The sequence below is a fragment of the Centrocercus urophasianus genome, unplaced genomic scaffold (genome assembly GCF_019232065.1).
Source record: "Centrocercus urophasianus isolate 14NV4802_14NV808 unplaced genomic scaffold, USGS_Curo_1.0 seq_28, whole genome shotgun sequence".
NCBI classification, from domain to species: Eukaryota; Metazoa; Chordata; class Aves; order Galliformes; family Phasianidae; genus Centrocercus; species Centrocercus urophasianus.
Genome location: NW_024884844.1, coordinates 952981 through 968344, shown reverse-complemented (window position 1 = coordinate 968344; position 15364 = coordinate 952981). Strand labels below are relative to the sequence as shown.

Sequence of the window (15364 nt, the reverse complement as noted above, 5' to 3'; positions counted from 1 at the left end):
ATTGTGTAGAAGGGAGATGCAGCAAAAACCAGTCCCAGCAAACAAGCGACTGCAGCAAAGGCTTTTCTGTTTCAGGTGGGATTTCTATGGGGAGAAAAAACCTTAGAATAAACGAAAAAGCCCACAAACAAACAGAACGCTCTCTTCAAGGCCTGTTCAGAAAATGGAGATAAAGCAGCAATAAAGTCAAGTGCTCAATTAAGCCAGATGTACATGCTCTAAAGCACTAACAGATGTGGCTCCGATGAAGTGCAGCTTTATAGACTGAGTGCCGTGGGGGTGGGCGCATGCGCCTGTGCTTTGTGATGGAGCAGTGCTGTGATTTTGTTTTTGGAGTTGCCAAAAGCCTTTGGTAGGGGTTGATGACAGCATTCTGAGGCGGTTCAGCTAATGACAACCTCTCACCTTCATGCTCTTGTTCCCTTGATGAGATCTTGCGCAAAGCCCTGTGCCTGCGGAGTTGAGTGCCTTTGAATGATTCCCAAATGTGGAGATGCAGAAATGCAGTAGAAGGAAGCAGGGTTCTTTAGGCTGAAAGGAGATGGATGAAGGATGGGTGAGGCTTGTTCACACATTGTATGCCTTCAGTGCAAGGCAGTGGGTGGCTAGATGAGCAGCTGGATTTTGGCTTGCGGGGGGCTCAGCTGTTTGGTGCTCAGACCATTTGCAAGGTTGGTTTGGAGAGAAGCTGAAACATTTTACGGCACAGGCTAGCCAAAGCTGTGCAGTGTTGTGGGGCAAACTATATGAGAATATCTATTCATTTGGAAGCTAGGATATTCCCAAGCATTTCCTTGTAGAAGCTCAGTATTATATGTGTTTGGGATGATAGCACAGACATGAATGGTTTGCTGTCAATTGGGTATCTCCCTCTGTTGTAAAGGTCTCTTTGTCACAAGCCTAGGTATCTTCCAAGCCTAATTCTCTATATGGTAGCCAGATCTTCCAGGCATCAACTCCGGAGCTGATGGGAAGGCCCACGTGGAGCTGAGCAGCACAGGGCAAGGAGTACTGTGTGGATCAGGTGCACAGCAGTCACGCTTGGGCGCTTGGTGCTGTGCGTTTTGACTGGATGTACGCCTGCAGCTCTGAGGAGAATATCAGAGCTGCCTTTCTGGCTGTTCAGCTGCTTAATCATATCACTGGTTTGTGGTGGTCTGTATTCTAGGCACTGCGATGCCTCCCTCCTCCTTGGGAATGCAGCTGACTGATCTTCCCCTTTCCTTTCTTCCTTCCTCGACCGCAGTTTTATGACTCTCACTTCCTGCCTCTTGCTCAGCAGGAGGCTGCGTCCTCTTGAGGTTGGAGCTTGGGTAACTTCATGGGTGGCCCAAAATACGATATCGTTTGGAAATAAAACAAGATCCATCCCCTTTCCCTACAAAGGCAGGAGCCTGAAGCAATGACACAGCGCAGGAGCACAGCGAGCTGCCTTGAGCTTACTCCTCCCACCTGTGTGGGAGGAAATTTCCCCTTCTGAATGCCAAACGCCATTGATCTACCCATGGCTTGGAAGGGTGGAAGTCAATAAAGGACTGTAAGGCTAACAAACATTACTAGCATGTGCATGGCTGTTGTATGCCATATGCTGTCATTACAGATCAGCCAGTCTGCGGTCCGTTGCTGCCTTCTGCTAAGATATCTGTGTGCCTGAGCTCTTCATGAAGTTACTGCATGTGTCAGTCAGCCGTAGGACAAATCTGCGAGGCTTTATTCTGGCAGATGTGTTTGTTTGAACAGTGGTTTCCTACCAGTGAGGCCTTCTTACCTAAAGATTGGCAGTTGTCTGATTTCAGTAAATGATAAATGCACAATCAAGATTGGGGTCAGTCCTTTCTTGCGGTGTTATTTATAATGAGAGTTAAATTCAGCTCTGTCCCTACATGGGAGAACAAGGGTTAAGGAAATCCAGCAAAGAGACTGCTGAATGGTGAAATATTGCTCCAAGAACTCCATGGGAGATGAACAAAATGTTTTGACGTAACCTGAAACATGCAAAGCTATTTAGTTTGGTGATCAAAAGCTCAATCTGTGAACACCTCAACCTGGAATTCACATGTGGGATATGGCAAATCTATGATGGCTGCCAAAAGGAGGGAAGGATAATGTTTGTGAGAGTTGTAGACAGCTGGGAGCTGCTGGTGGGCAGAAGAGGCTCAGCTAAATAGAGCAGATACTGTCTTTCCACCTACAGTTCAGTGCTCTGATTCTATTCGGAGGCAGTTGTGCTTTGTCTGTGGGGAATGCAGGTTCCTGGGGAAAAATCCGATACAGGGTTGGCTTTGAGAGCTGGTGCTCAGCCAGGGGGCTGCATGGGGGCAGTAGATCTGGTAGACCTGGAGGTGTGATGGTGGTGATAATTGCAGTTGGGGGTCTGGCATGGTTTCTGAGGAGAAGGTAGAAAGGAATTGCCATAATAATAGCGTGTTTTGAGAAGGCAGACTTGGAGGAAATGCGCAATGAGATTTGGGTGGGTGGTGAGGGGAGCCCTAGACTGAGCCTCTGTCTGGAAAATTGACTGGAAAAGTGAGATGTTATTTAAAAACTAGTAATACAAATGGCTGAAGTTCATTCCATTTGCATGCAATAGTTGTAATAAGTGGAGAAGCCAGTGTGGCTGAGAGGGGAGTGGAGCAACACTGGAGATAGATGAGAGACAGGCAGGGTGGGGCACTGCTCTGGCCTTGGGGCTTTGTATTTTTTTTTACTTTTTTTTTTTTTTTCTTCTTAATTTTCAAGCTTTTCTACCTTTCTGTAGAGCAGAAGGTCAGAGTTTTGGCAACTCGGCTTGCAGCCTTCCCAGAAAGCAAATGGGAATGCTGCTGTAGGTTCCTGTCTGGAGCTTCTGCCTGCCTCAGCTGTTGATCTCAGTGGGAGTTGTGATTGGGCATCTGAGGGGCACGGTTGGATTTTCAGAGTCAGAGTACCCCTTGCTGTTGAGCCAAGCCATCGTTGAGGAGCTGGAACAGGAGGGCATCGCTTTGCCCATGGAGGAAAAGCTTTTATGGCCAGAAATAACCACTGGACTATCTCTGCAAACTTTTATGAGAGACAAAAAACATTTTGCTCAGCCACCTTCGTTTGGAACAAGAAATCTTGTATTTATTTAAAGTCCAAGAAACTCCTTACATAGGCTTGAAAACCCTCCTGGGAAGATATAACAGTCTGCTGGGGAATTAGCTCATTCCTTGATGAAGTTTCAGAGGGATTCATGGTCCGTCATCAGCTAATTGTTGGTTCTGGCTTGTCACTGCCTGGACCTAGAAAGGCAGTCATTTTTAAATGGGAAAATGAGTCTGACTGTGTCCTGTGTATTGCATTTTCTCTGAAATTGTGAGAAAGACGAGTAGGTTTGGGGTGTTCATGAAGCTCTTGAACCTTGGAAGGGGCTGTTCTTCCTTTGGTTGGTCTGCAGAGCTTTGTACCTGGGAATCACCCTTGTTAAGACTCCTGATTCCTGCAGTGTAGAGGTGCAGCATCCCAGTGCCAAAATGGTGTCACTTACATAGTAATTAACTTGGGGCATTATCATTGAGGCTGCAGCAAGGGAAGATCTTCTGTGCAGTCCAGGCTATGAGATGCAGTAGCCTGAATGGTCTTGGTCTCAGAGATGACCCTGTGTTTCCTAACAAACTAGGGTAATAAAAGAGATTTGAACACTGCAGTGAAGCCTGAAGAAGATGAATGAAGTGGTTTTGTGGTCTGATTTTGTTCTGGAAACTCATAGGAAATGAGGATTTAGGGGCTGAGCTTAGTCTGAAATGTGGTGCAGGCTTTTTGGGGTGGCTGGGGTACTGAAGGCCACAGGAATGCATGCAAATGACAGGGAAAGGAAAGCAGAGAGGTGGCCTGGTGATGTTAACAACTCAGTTCATTCACGCAGAAGCCTCTAATGACTATGAAGTAGCTACCCTAGGGATTTTACTAGCAGGGTCAAGGTCAAACAGGGAAGCTGCAGTGCAATTAATTTAAACTTCGAAGTGTTTTTTGAGTTAATTCATTTGGCTCTGCTGGAAAATTGCAGCTATGTGGAGGGCTAATCAGAGAACTGTGTTGAAATGGCTGAGATATGGCTCACTAGCAAGGGAGAATGCTCTTATGGTGGCAGGGAGCTTGGAGAGCCTCGCTCAGCAGAACCTTTCAGACACGTTAACATATTTCCCTAGGAGGCTGCCTTCACATGTGTTGAAGTTGTGTGTGTGGTGTTGGGGGGGGGTGGGGGAGAATGTGAAAGGGAGGCTTGGGAAGGATCACGTGGCTTTTACATGCCACTTTTAGGACCAGATTCTTATCAATGCCCTGGGAAATAAGCAGGTGGAGGGTGGGCATGTCAGCTTGGGCACTGTAGCCAAGGTGGGGCCAAACCACTGTGTCCGGCTACGAGCCAAGACCTGGTTCTCCTATGGCTTTTAGGTGTCTGGGGCATCTCTGCTGTATGCACGCTTAGGGATAATGATTATAACTCTGCAGTTCCATGTTTAGAGGAAGAAGTGGAAGAAAGGCAAATGGGATGATGAGTGGATGTTGAATAGGTAGATTGCAGAAGCATTTTTCTGCATTTTTGAGGGACCCAAGCACTCCTTTCCTTATCGTTTTGACACAAAGCAAATGGCTGGTGCAGGAAGGAGCAGGATGTCAAACAGCATTTTTGGGCTGGCTGTTGGCAGTAGGAGGGCTGGAGCAGACCTTCCCCAGAGGTGTTTTGTGCTCTTCTGGGCCCACAGGGAGTGGGCTGGTGATGTGCTACGTGGCCCATCAGCTGAATCTGTTGGAAAGAAAGTTAACAAAACAAACCTTGCTATTTTATCTCTCTTCAGCCTGGCTGCACATTTTCATGAAATGGTGGAAACTTAATGTTTTTGAGATTTCTGTTCTTGTTTGAAATTTAGTTGGCATTTGGTGATGTTCAAAGATATATTGGGAGGTGGAGGAGGACCTAATAGGGAGACAGGCAGTCATGCAAACACATGCAGATACACATAAGTGGTAGGCTGTGTTATTGCACAAGTCCTATACCCTTGGGAAACCAGTCTGCAAACATGATTTAAAAAAAAAGTTTCAAGTGAAGCTTGGGGGAAGGGACATTTCAATTCCTCTTTCACCCTTATCTGCCATCATCTCTGTTTTGTTATCACTTCAGTACTTGCCCTAGAGTGCTGGAGGAGTTTGGGTGTGATGGGGCACAGGCACACTGTAGGGCACTGTGTGGGTATATTTCTGGCTCTGTGCCCAGGTGGATGGAGGAGGGAAAGCTGCTCTGTGCAGCCACCAGGAAGGGGCAGAGAGAAGAGTTAAGTGGCTGCTGGAGGCTGCGCTGCCCTGAGTCAATGTCTCAGCATTTTGCAGGAGCATAAAGCATTTCCTGCTAGACAGCTGAGCCAAAGGAAGGCACTAGGTGCCCCTTGGATCACCTAGCGGCTCAGGGCAGGGAGAGGAGATTGTGAAGCAAGCCCTGGCCAGGACATAGCGTTCCCTCCTGCCTCCTGCTGCTGGAGATGGGCTGAAAAGATTGGATGGCAACAAATAAAGGGTGTTTAAGAGCCACAAGGGAGCTGTGGGTTCTTTGTGGACAGTGTACTGTGGAAGTCAGGCCATCTCTTGGAGACCAGAGTGGGAATTTCCTGGTGGTGATATGCAGCCACCTTGCTGGCTGGCATGGGTACCCCTCGCAGCTGTGTCCTCTGCAGCCAGTTGACATGCTTAAATGTCAGCAAGCATCTGAAGGGCACATTGGCTCTGCAGAGATGGATGAGGCTGGGTGGAATAGACCAGGCAGAGACCAGGGGGGAGTATCTAGCTGGGATTCCCACATAATTCATACCTGGGCAGCTTGATGTAGTGGTTGGCAAACCTGCTCATGGCTTGGGTGTTGGAACTAGATGATCTTCAAGGTCCCTTCCAACCTAGACCAGTCTATGATTTCATGATAGCTGTTAGACCTGGTCTAGATGTAACCTGTAGTTCAGGAGCTTCCTATTTGTTGGGACTTCATGGGACGTCTGGGGGTGAGTTACTATTCCTGTAGTTGTCCCCAGCTGGTCTCTATGAGAAGTGTCCTGAGGCGAGATGGTTTTTCCATGCATCCCTTCTGCACCCTTTCTCTTCTACATTGCCTATTGCTTGCACTCCCTCTGTGGCATTTTCCCACTGTATATTGTATGATTGTGTATGTGTGTGTGAAGCTGGGCATGAATCTTGATTGGATGCTTTGATTTATTCTGCCTCTGAAGAGCTGCATCCCAACTGGCTCAGTTGTGTGGGGTTGGGCCACACACCAAGACCTTCATGTCCCCCTCCCCGCAGTGGTAACTGAGACCTGATGGATACTGCAGTGGACCAGTGTTGTCCAGTCTGGCAATGGTAGGCAGTAAACCTGGGTCCTTTCTGGGGTATGGTGGGCTGGGGGGGACTTTCTTCTTGGCAAACCTTGCCACAAGGTAATTGCAGTGCCGATATAATCCCTGCTGGGAAATGTTTCCTGAGATATCTGAGCTCCGGGTCAACAACACCCACACTGTAGCTATTAAAAAGGAACCTTTGCCCAGAGCTCTTCTTGAAATACTTTGCAGAAGGATGAGGTAGAGATCATTAGGGCTGCAGTTGGGGTCTGCTCCTTTTCCCTCCTCCCTTTGCAAGTTGATCACTGGCCACAGCTGTGGTGCATGTTCAAAGTCAGGTTTAAAGGCTCTGTCTGCTCTCAGGTTGCAAAAGACAAGGGCCTGGACATCTGGGAATGGAGAGAAGAACTTGTTAAAATAACTGTGTGTATCCCAGAAAGAATGCCTCCCTCTTCAGAATCATTAGTGGACCATAATGTGCTTTGGAGATGGAGAATGGTAGCTCCGGTGAGATATGAGCTTGGGGCACATCCTTGGCACAGAGCTGAGGGGCTGTGGGCAAGGTGTTGAAGGTTACGTGGGTGAAACTTTCTGTGAGTTTGAGACCTCAGTCAGTACTTGAATTCTATATAAACACTCTGGTTAGATAAACACGTGCATGCAAAACCTCTCAGCGAGGTGTTGTTGGAGGGAAGTGAATGTAGAGGGAGAGCAGCTCTGGCGAGGGCAATGCGGTCCTTGGCACTGTGCAAGCTCCCTGTGATGCCACGGTGCTTGCAGCCTGCTGAATCCTGTCCTGTAGCCCACATATGCTTTGGGGCTCTCCAGAAGGATCGAGGTGTGTTTTCAATGTCAGACAGCTGCCTTTCTTTGCATGACGCTTTTCTCCTTGCAGCTCAGGGAGCAGCAGATCCTTTGTAAGCTTGTCTGTTTCTTTACTGTGTTGGTGGAGGTGCCTAAAGGTCTCAAATCAGATTCTGAAAGCTTACAGTATTGGAAATTGGTAGCGGTTCTGAAAATGTTGGCGAGACTGAGTGGCTCGATACAGACGTTAGCTGATGGCCATTTGGATATGCTTTCACCTCAGCCAAGTCCTCGCCCCATTGAAGCTGATGGGAATTTTCCTTGAAAAAAGCCATAATAAAATTGCATTTTCTTGCCATGGGGGAGGTGTTTCATGTGTTCAGGAGAACTCCAGCTATCTGCTTTGATTCTTGCTACACTTGTCACACCCTGCACAAAGCGCTCTACCTTTTGATCCAAAATAGCACAGAAGATGTTTTCCACATGCCATAGGAAAATGGAAGAACTATAAAACATAATTGTTTTGGAGTTTGGCACTGCTCTGTTCACAGATATATTTAGTGTGAATTGAAATTGGTCAGCAAAAAGGCGTTTGCTGGGATGACAAATGGATTAAGATTGTGTATCTGACTCGATTGCGTACCTGCCCATCCCATGCTGGTGGGGTTGGTAGGGGGCTGAATTGATCTATAGTAATAAGCATGTATGGACATCTCTTTTCTCTTGAGCAGCGTTACAAAGTATTATTTGGCTGTAAATGGTACTATTTGGCTCTCTGTTCTTCCAACGTCAATACTCAGTGTTTCTGCTCCTGCCATTGCTGCCTGGTCCCTTTTAGCTCTTCAAAATGAGACCCACCAAACCTGTAACTCTTCCATGAAGGGAAGCTGGGACTGATCTTCTCCATTTTGACCCCTTTCCTAGTTGCTGGAGTAGGGGGAAGCCATGATTGATGACTTGAATGAATGTGAGCAAGAGGACAGGAAAAACAGGTCCTTCTTGACCTCAAGCCATCTCTGGTAGTCCCAAGTCAGTCAGAACTGCTAAGGAGCAGCATGGGCTTTGGGAGATGGAAAAGCTGTGTTGGGGATCTGGACTCAGCCCTAAGTGGATCAGCTCAGCAGCAGGGAGGAAATCTTGCAGTTGATAGCAGCTGGACCTCTTTGGCCTTCACTCTGGGTTTGTTCCTGTGGCGGGTGCCCAAGGAGTCAAGACTGACCTCTCCCGTCCCTGAGTGTGTTTGTGCATATGGGCTTGCACGCTCTGCTCTCACCAGGGGTTTTCTTTGGGCTGATATTTGTTAGCATTGGAAAGTGAGAAAAATGAGTGAAAATATTATCAGAAGCGGGTTTTGTGAATGAATCAGCCGACAAGAGGCTTACCAGCTTGCCTTGATTTACTAGAGTGGTGCTTATTTGGGCAGATGTCTATATATTTTAGTTGGAGGCAGAAGAAGCAAGAATTGATTGGGAAGGTCGTTGCATTCATCACACTGCTTCTCTGTCACTCTGTGACAGAAGACTGCTGGTCTTCTGAATGGAGCTGGGCATCACATGGCATCCAAAATACAGCCTTGCTACACTCACTCTCCTCATGTTGTTGATGGTTTCATGATGTCACTGAGAAGACAACAAAAAAGTCAAAAGGCTAAAGCCCTCCTAAAGTGGCTCATTGGGATTCAGCTTCTGGCTAGCCTTGCTCATCTTCTGCATGCGACTTTTTCATTTGATCCTGTCTGAAGGGCAGCCTTGTGGCCTTCTCTCTTCTCATTGTGTGTTTCTAATTAACGGGGAGTCTTGTGGATAAATAGAAGATTCCTGCTCCAAAGTATTCCTTGCCCAGCTCCTCGGATGATAGCCAAGGCAGCAACTGCCAGGCAGCAGCCCAGACATTGAGCTCGCCCATCTGGCTATCAAGCCTCATCCAAATTCTTGTCTGGAACCAGTATTGAGGAAAGTTACGCGCTTTGCCAGATTGGTTTTGCCCCGTGTTTGCTTTTCAGTTGCTACCTAAGCAGCTTAAAAACTTGCAAACAAAACTCATTTAGTATTTCTGGGAAGTGTGCTGATCCCAGTACAGAGAGATTTGGGGCCAAAATCAAGAGCAAGTTCAAGAGGATATTGGACAGATCCACAAAGGATGGGGTCCTTTGGTGGCTTTTAAATCTTGTCAAGCAGATGCAATTTCCAGCACAGATGTGATGTTGCTGCTTGTCTCTAGCACAAGTTGGGAATGGTCCTTCTGAGGTACATCCCCAAACAGATGCTGATGGGAATGGGATGCTGGGATGTGTCTGATCCAGCCCTCTTGGACTGCTCTGCTGTCAGTCTACAGATAGCCACATGTTTTCTGAGTAATTGTGGACAAAACTCTTCTTGCATTTTCCCCTCTGGGAACCTAGGGTAGTAATACACTATGGTGCACTGTGGACAAGAGCTCAGGAAGCTGTGACATAAATAAAACATTTGTTATTATCATGTTTTTACTCTGTATCAAGACAGTACAGTGATGTTTTATCAGGACATAACAGTGCAGCTTCTAAAAGGAAGGTTGGTTATTAGGAAAAACTTCTCTGAAAGAGTGGTTGGGCAATGGAATGGGCTGCCAGGAGGTGATACTGTCCCCCAGTGTCCCTGGAGGTGTTCAAAGAAAGTGGAGATGTGGCACTGAGGGATGTGGATTAGTGGGCAGTGTTAGTGGTAGGTGGACAGTTGGAGTGGGTGATCTTAGAGGTCTTTTCCAATTTTAATGAGTCTTCAGTGCTTCTAGATGTGAAAATCAAGATGCTCTGCATGCTTAGACTTAGAGAAAGCAGGATGGACTCATAAATGAAGTGCTATTATGTGAACTAAAGCATTGCGAGTCCTTTTTCGTTCATGGTTTAATGTGATTTCTTATTATGAGTATCTAGGGTGCAGGTTGGAGTAGATGATCTTTGTGTGGTCTTTTCCAACCGTTATGATTCTATAATAAAGCTGAGATCAGAAATGCCAGTTCCATTCTGGACTGTGTTTGTTTGTGAATGTGAGCCTGAGTGCTCTGATTTTCCTTGGTATGCAAAGATGCTTTGTGTTTGTCAGCTCTGTAGGACCAGAAGGATAGAACAGAGGGTGGAGGAGATGAGAAGAGCCCAGTGTTATCCCAGCATTTTTGCCAGCCGGTTTTGAAGTGGCTGGATTAGGTAGGGGTCTAGTGGCAGAGCTGGTGTGCCACATAGGGTGGTTCTGCAGTTAGAAGAAGTGCTCAAATCCAGCAGTAGATAGGCTGTGTGCTAGCAGCTGAATGAGTAATGTACCACATGACAAATGATGTGAAAGATGATATGGCAGGGATGATTACTGAAATGGCAGGATCTCTGCGGGAAATTAGGGTGGCCATAAAAGAGAGGCGAGGTATTTTTGAAAGCGGTCCTGAGAATTTATTTTAGCACATTAATATTGAGTAAGTATTCCTGGAGATACTCTAGGGGATGATAGATGGACTCAAGGTATTGTTACTAATCACTGTGGTTTTCAGTTTTGGAGCAGAAACACACTTGGCATCGTTAACCCAACTGGACTTCTGATGGGAAAATTACATTCTTCGGGAAGTAATTTAGAAGGTCAAAGAAAAATCAAAACGAATTTCTCCAGCAGCGATTTCCCCTGCTCTCTAAACTGTCTTTTAGTGCAGTAATAATAACTCCAGAATGAAAGAATCTATTCTCACCTTCCAGATGAAAGAGCTAATGCAATTTAAAATTTTTGCATGCAAAGATTTTATGGCTTGGTAACTGGCCACGCTTGAAAGCAATCCAGGATGGGATGAACACATGAGAGGCCTGGCTGAGCTTGACCCTTTCCTTGTCTCTTCTCTCTCCTACAGACAATGGTGATGACCGGTCTGAGAGCATCCTTGCTGAGAACCATGTGGACAGCACTGGGGGGATGTTGAGTGGAGCCAGCAGCAGGAAACCCATTAAAACAGGCATGAAGGAGCTGGCGGTGATGAGGGAGAAGGTGAACGAGCAGCAGCGGCAGATGGGCAAAGTGGGCAAGGTCCATCACAACCATGAGGATTCAAAGAAGTCGCGGATGCCGACAGGCAGGGTGAGAGGAGGAGGGGGGGGTGGCAGAGCTCAAGGATATGCAGAATGCAAAAGTGACATTTACAACAAACTGCCTTTAAAAGAGAAAAGAGGGGAGGGGAAAAAAAAAGAAAAAGAAAAAGAAAAGCAAACGTTTATTTTGGCCTGAAGCTGAGGTTGAACGCACCATCTGATGAACTTTGATGTGCTGGCGAGGAGGCGTTATTTTCATTGCAGCTTCACATTCTGACAGCAGAGCTGGAGAAGGGCGGTCTTGCTGGCTCAGCACCAGCCCCCGCAGGCTGTGAGCACGCCCCTTGCCTGCAACCCAGCTTTTGCACACCCTTTTTTCCCTAAGCAACTCCCCAGGGATGGTGTGCGGGATTTATGGTGTGGAACTCTGCCTGCTGGAGGATAGCCTCAATGCAGACTGAGGGTGAGCCTGAGAATAGGCTATATGGAGTTGTCAAGAAGCAGGACGGTGCCCAGTGTCCTATCTGGCCTGCTGCCCTCCTGTCCTTGGCCATGGTTTCCCTCTAGTGGGCAGCTTGGTCAAGGCAACTAGATGGCATGGGGATGGAAAGCCACCTCCAAAATTTTTGTAATATTTCTCTATCAACACGGGGTATTTATATCTGAGGAGCACAAGGACGGAGAGGAACTTGGAGAACCTCACCTCCAAGGAACAGGCAGAGCGGCTGTATGTGGTCTCATCTCCCTAACATACACTTCATGTGCTGTCCCAGATAAACCTTGCAACTGCAGTCCTTTAGGTCAAATTTAGCCTAACAGGCTGATGTCTGTGGGACAGATGTGGCTTTGTGGCATGGTGCTGGCACCATTGGCTTAGAAGAGTCCCCACAGTGCTGCTGCTTGTCTAGGAGAAAAACAGCAGATGCAGAAGGCAATGAGCTGCAGAGTTGCTCTGGCTAACACCAGGTGGACTTTAACTGGACTGTCTTGGCTCGGTACTAGCCTTTGGAGTTAGGTATTAGTTTGCTCTTTACCATGTGAAGATTTGAAGTTATGACATGGCAAATGGTCCCTTTACCAGGATGTACATTTGTTGTTTGTTTTCTTGGCTTTTTTCAGACCCCTTGTCAGCAGGAGCTGGATCAGGTCCTGGAGCGCATCTCTACCATGCGACTGCCGGATGAGCGAGGTCCCCTGGAGCACCTCTACTCCCTCCACATCCCCAACTGTGACAAGCATGGCTTGTACAATCTCAAGCAGGCAAGTAGGAAGAGCAGGAGCCCTAGAGCCAGCTTGCATTCTTGGCAACATTGCTATGCTCAGCACTGCACAGAGATTATGCCCAACTCCTAGGGTGGCAGGAAGCAGGTCCCAGGGTGTGGGGACTGCCTGTCTGCTGTCCAGACCCAAAACATGGGGCAGTTGCATTTCTCATCAAATTGTCATCACTAATAGGATGAGAGCTGAGTTTCCGCTTATCCTCAGTACCTCTGTAGTGTAGTAAGCCTTTGTTCCACCACAAATTAAATGATTGTATCATAGTGGTTTCCTAACAAGGGTTACAAGCGTTGCTGCACCACTGTCTCCTCCTTTCTCTTGCTTCTTCCTAGATTGAACGTCTGCAGCTTTGCAGGAGATATGCAGGAGGGCAAGCTGGGGGGCAGTATGGGTGTGGGTTGTGCACAGAGAGTGATGAGAGAGATGATTCTTCTGCTCAGGTTGGAAACAGGAGCTGAAGCTTTTCTGGCATGGGCCTCTCCCAGGAGAGGCTTTTACCTGTGCTTCCTTTCCTCTCTGTTTCATTCCCACACTTTCCCTGAACAGTTTTGCCCAGCAAAGCTTTGTAGCCAGACAAAATCAACCTTACCAAACGCAGGGCCTGGATCAGAGCTGGATGCATGATATCTGCAGTGAGAGGAATGGTCACAGGCTCTGGGGGCATCAGCAGATGTTGCAGTAGAATCTACAGCAATCTACAACAAAGCACCATCTGGGGGCTGGCTTGCATTGATAGTACCTGGATGTGAGCACCTCTCATAGCTGTGCAGAATGATCCCTTGGAGAAGAGCTAGACATCCTGCTGTTTTCATGGCTAAGTTTTTTTTTTTTTTTCAGAAAAAGAAAAAGCCAAAAATGTTAGAAGAGAGCAGATTGCTCTGAGATAATCTTGCTTTGTCCTTTCTCTTCTCTGCACCATGCAGAAGTTGCATGTTGGTCGTAGCTGCAGAAAAAGGAAACAAAAATGCTGTCTCTTCTGCCTGCCCTGGGTGAAGACAAACATGAGGCCATTCCCAGTTTTCAGTCCATCTGGGTTTCCAGAGTTGAGTGTCAGCTCCTTTTCCTTGGTTGGAAAATTGGAGATGCCAATAAAAGCATTCCTGGCTGCTCCGACCTCCTGTGAATCAGGACAAGGTGGAGGGTGCCTTAATGTGCTCTCATGCTGGGGAGCATTTTTTTAATTACTATTCTTATTTTTATCTTTTCTCCTGCTTTTTTCCCCCCCTGAGCAAGGCTGCATTCTAAGCTGCAGAAAATGGCTTGAATTCAGCTTTGCAGAATGCATACAGAATCTGCTGTAGGGGCTGGATCCTGCTGTGCCATGTTCAGGGGTGTATTTCTTTTGGGTATGGGGGGATGAGCACCAGGTAGGTACAAGGTGCCTACAGCCTTGCAAAGGCAAGGGGTGGATGATAGCCATTACAGCAAGAAACTTCTCTCTTACCAGAGCAGGCTTTAGAGTATAGAGGCCATGTCCATGCTTGCTGTGGTCACTGCTTCTGTGCTGGGATTGAGATCCTGTTCCCCAACATAGCAGAGTGTGTCCATGGCCCGTGTTGTCACGTTCAGTTTGTTTAACTCAATTTGCAGGCAGAATGAAGCTTATGCAGCTGCTCTGTAAGCATATTTCATCCCTACTCACCCAGGGATTGTTGAGTCTCTAGGTGCTTTCATCCACGGTTGAAAGAGAAATGTAATTTGGGGATGATTGTCCTCATGGTTTATTGAAATCAGCTCAGTGGTCCCATCTGTAGAATCTCTGATGTTGGAGAAGACCACTAAGATCATCTAGTCCAGCCATCCGTGGTTTGAGGGAAGAAGCAGTGATGATGCTACAGCACAGGCTCATCCAAACCATTTGTGCTGAATCTCCAGAGAAACTATGGGGGTGAGGGTGGTCTTCTCTCTGTATCTCCTCAGCTGATGTCTGCTCTATCCCTCTCTCTGCAGTGCAAGATGTCGGTGAATGGGCAGCGTGGAGAGTGCTGGTGTGTGGACCCCATCCATGGGAAGGTGATCCAGGGTGCACCCACCATCCGTGGGGACCCCGAGTGCCACCTCTTCTACACAGCCCATGAGCAGGAGGACCGGGGAGCACACGCCTTGCGGAGCCAGTAGATGGATGTAATCCTGCTTGCTGTGGCCCCGGTGCTGGATTTTTTACATGGGTTTCAGCATGTCTCTTTTAGGCTCTGGAAGAGACCGGGGTTGGGTCCTGTGTGCTGCCCTCCTGCTGCCCCAGTTCTTGGGGAGGGAAGAGATGACAGGAGGGGAAGGGTGGGGGGGGGGGGGGGAGGTTGCAAGGAGAAGGGACTGCTTTCCTATAGTCTTTTGCCCAATGTCAGCCAGAGAACCAGTCTTTTTTGCTCCTCGCCCCGTGGCCCTGCCCTCCCTGCTGCTTTGTGGCGTATTCTTGCAGGCAAAACATCTAACCATGGGTGGGAGGGGGAAAGAAAGAAAGAAAAAAAAAAAAAGAAACAACAAAGTTCCATTTCCCTCTTCCTCTCTCCCTTCCCCGAGACCAAAGACTGTAAATACTGCCTCTTGTGTCCTGCCTGTCCCCTGTGTATTGGCCCTGGAGTGGGATGCAGTGTGGGAAGGAGGGAAGTCCCTACATTCCAGTTGGAGTGTGGCAGGATGATGAGCTGCGTTCCTCAAGGGGGCACTGCTGGGAGATAAGGACGAGGCAGCCCCCTGAACCACCGCTGGTTGCAGCCAGCCCTGCTGCTCTGGGAGGATGGGGCCTTTGGGTGACTGTGGAGCTGAATGCTTGGTTTTCTGAGGGGTTTGGAGGGCTGCTGCCCGGTATTTCTTAGGATTGGCTTAAGCTGAGGGAGCAAAAGTGAACTTGCCGGGGCTGGGTGGAAGGATGCCTGTGTAGATTTAGGATAATAAGCCAGGGAGT

The 15364-nt window shown here is 47.8% G+C and overlaps 1 protein-coding gene across 2 annotated transcripts in view; it reads left to right on the top strand.

Annotated features, from left to right (window-relative positions):
• Positions 1-14727, top strand: part of IGFBP2 (insulin like growth factor binding protein 2) — a 65761-nt gene extending 51034 nt beyond the window's left edge. For both annotated transcript variants that reach the window (XM_042827197.1, XM_042827196.1), the window contains exons 2-4: positions 11007-11230; positions 12301-12441; positions 14410-14727. In XM_042827197.1, the coding sequence (XP_042683131.1) occupies positions 11069-11230; positions 12301-12441; positions 14410-14577 (471 nt within the window). In that variant the 5' untranslated portion in view covers positions 11007-11068 and the 3' untranslated portion in view covers positions 14578-14727. The remainder of the gene's footprint in view (positions 1-11006; positions 11231-12300; positions 12442-14409) is intronic.
• Positions 14728-15364: the final 637 nt, after the last annotated feature.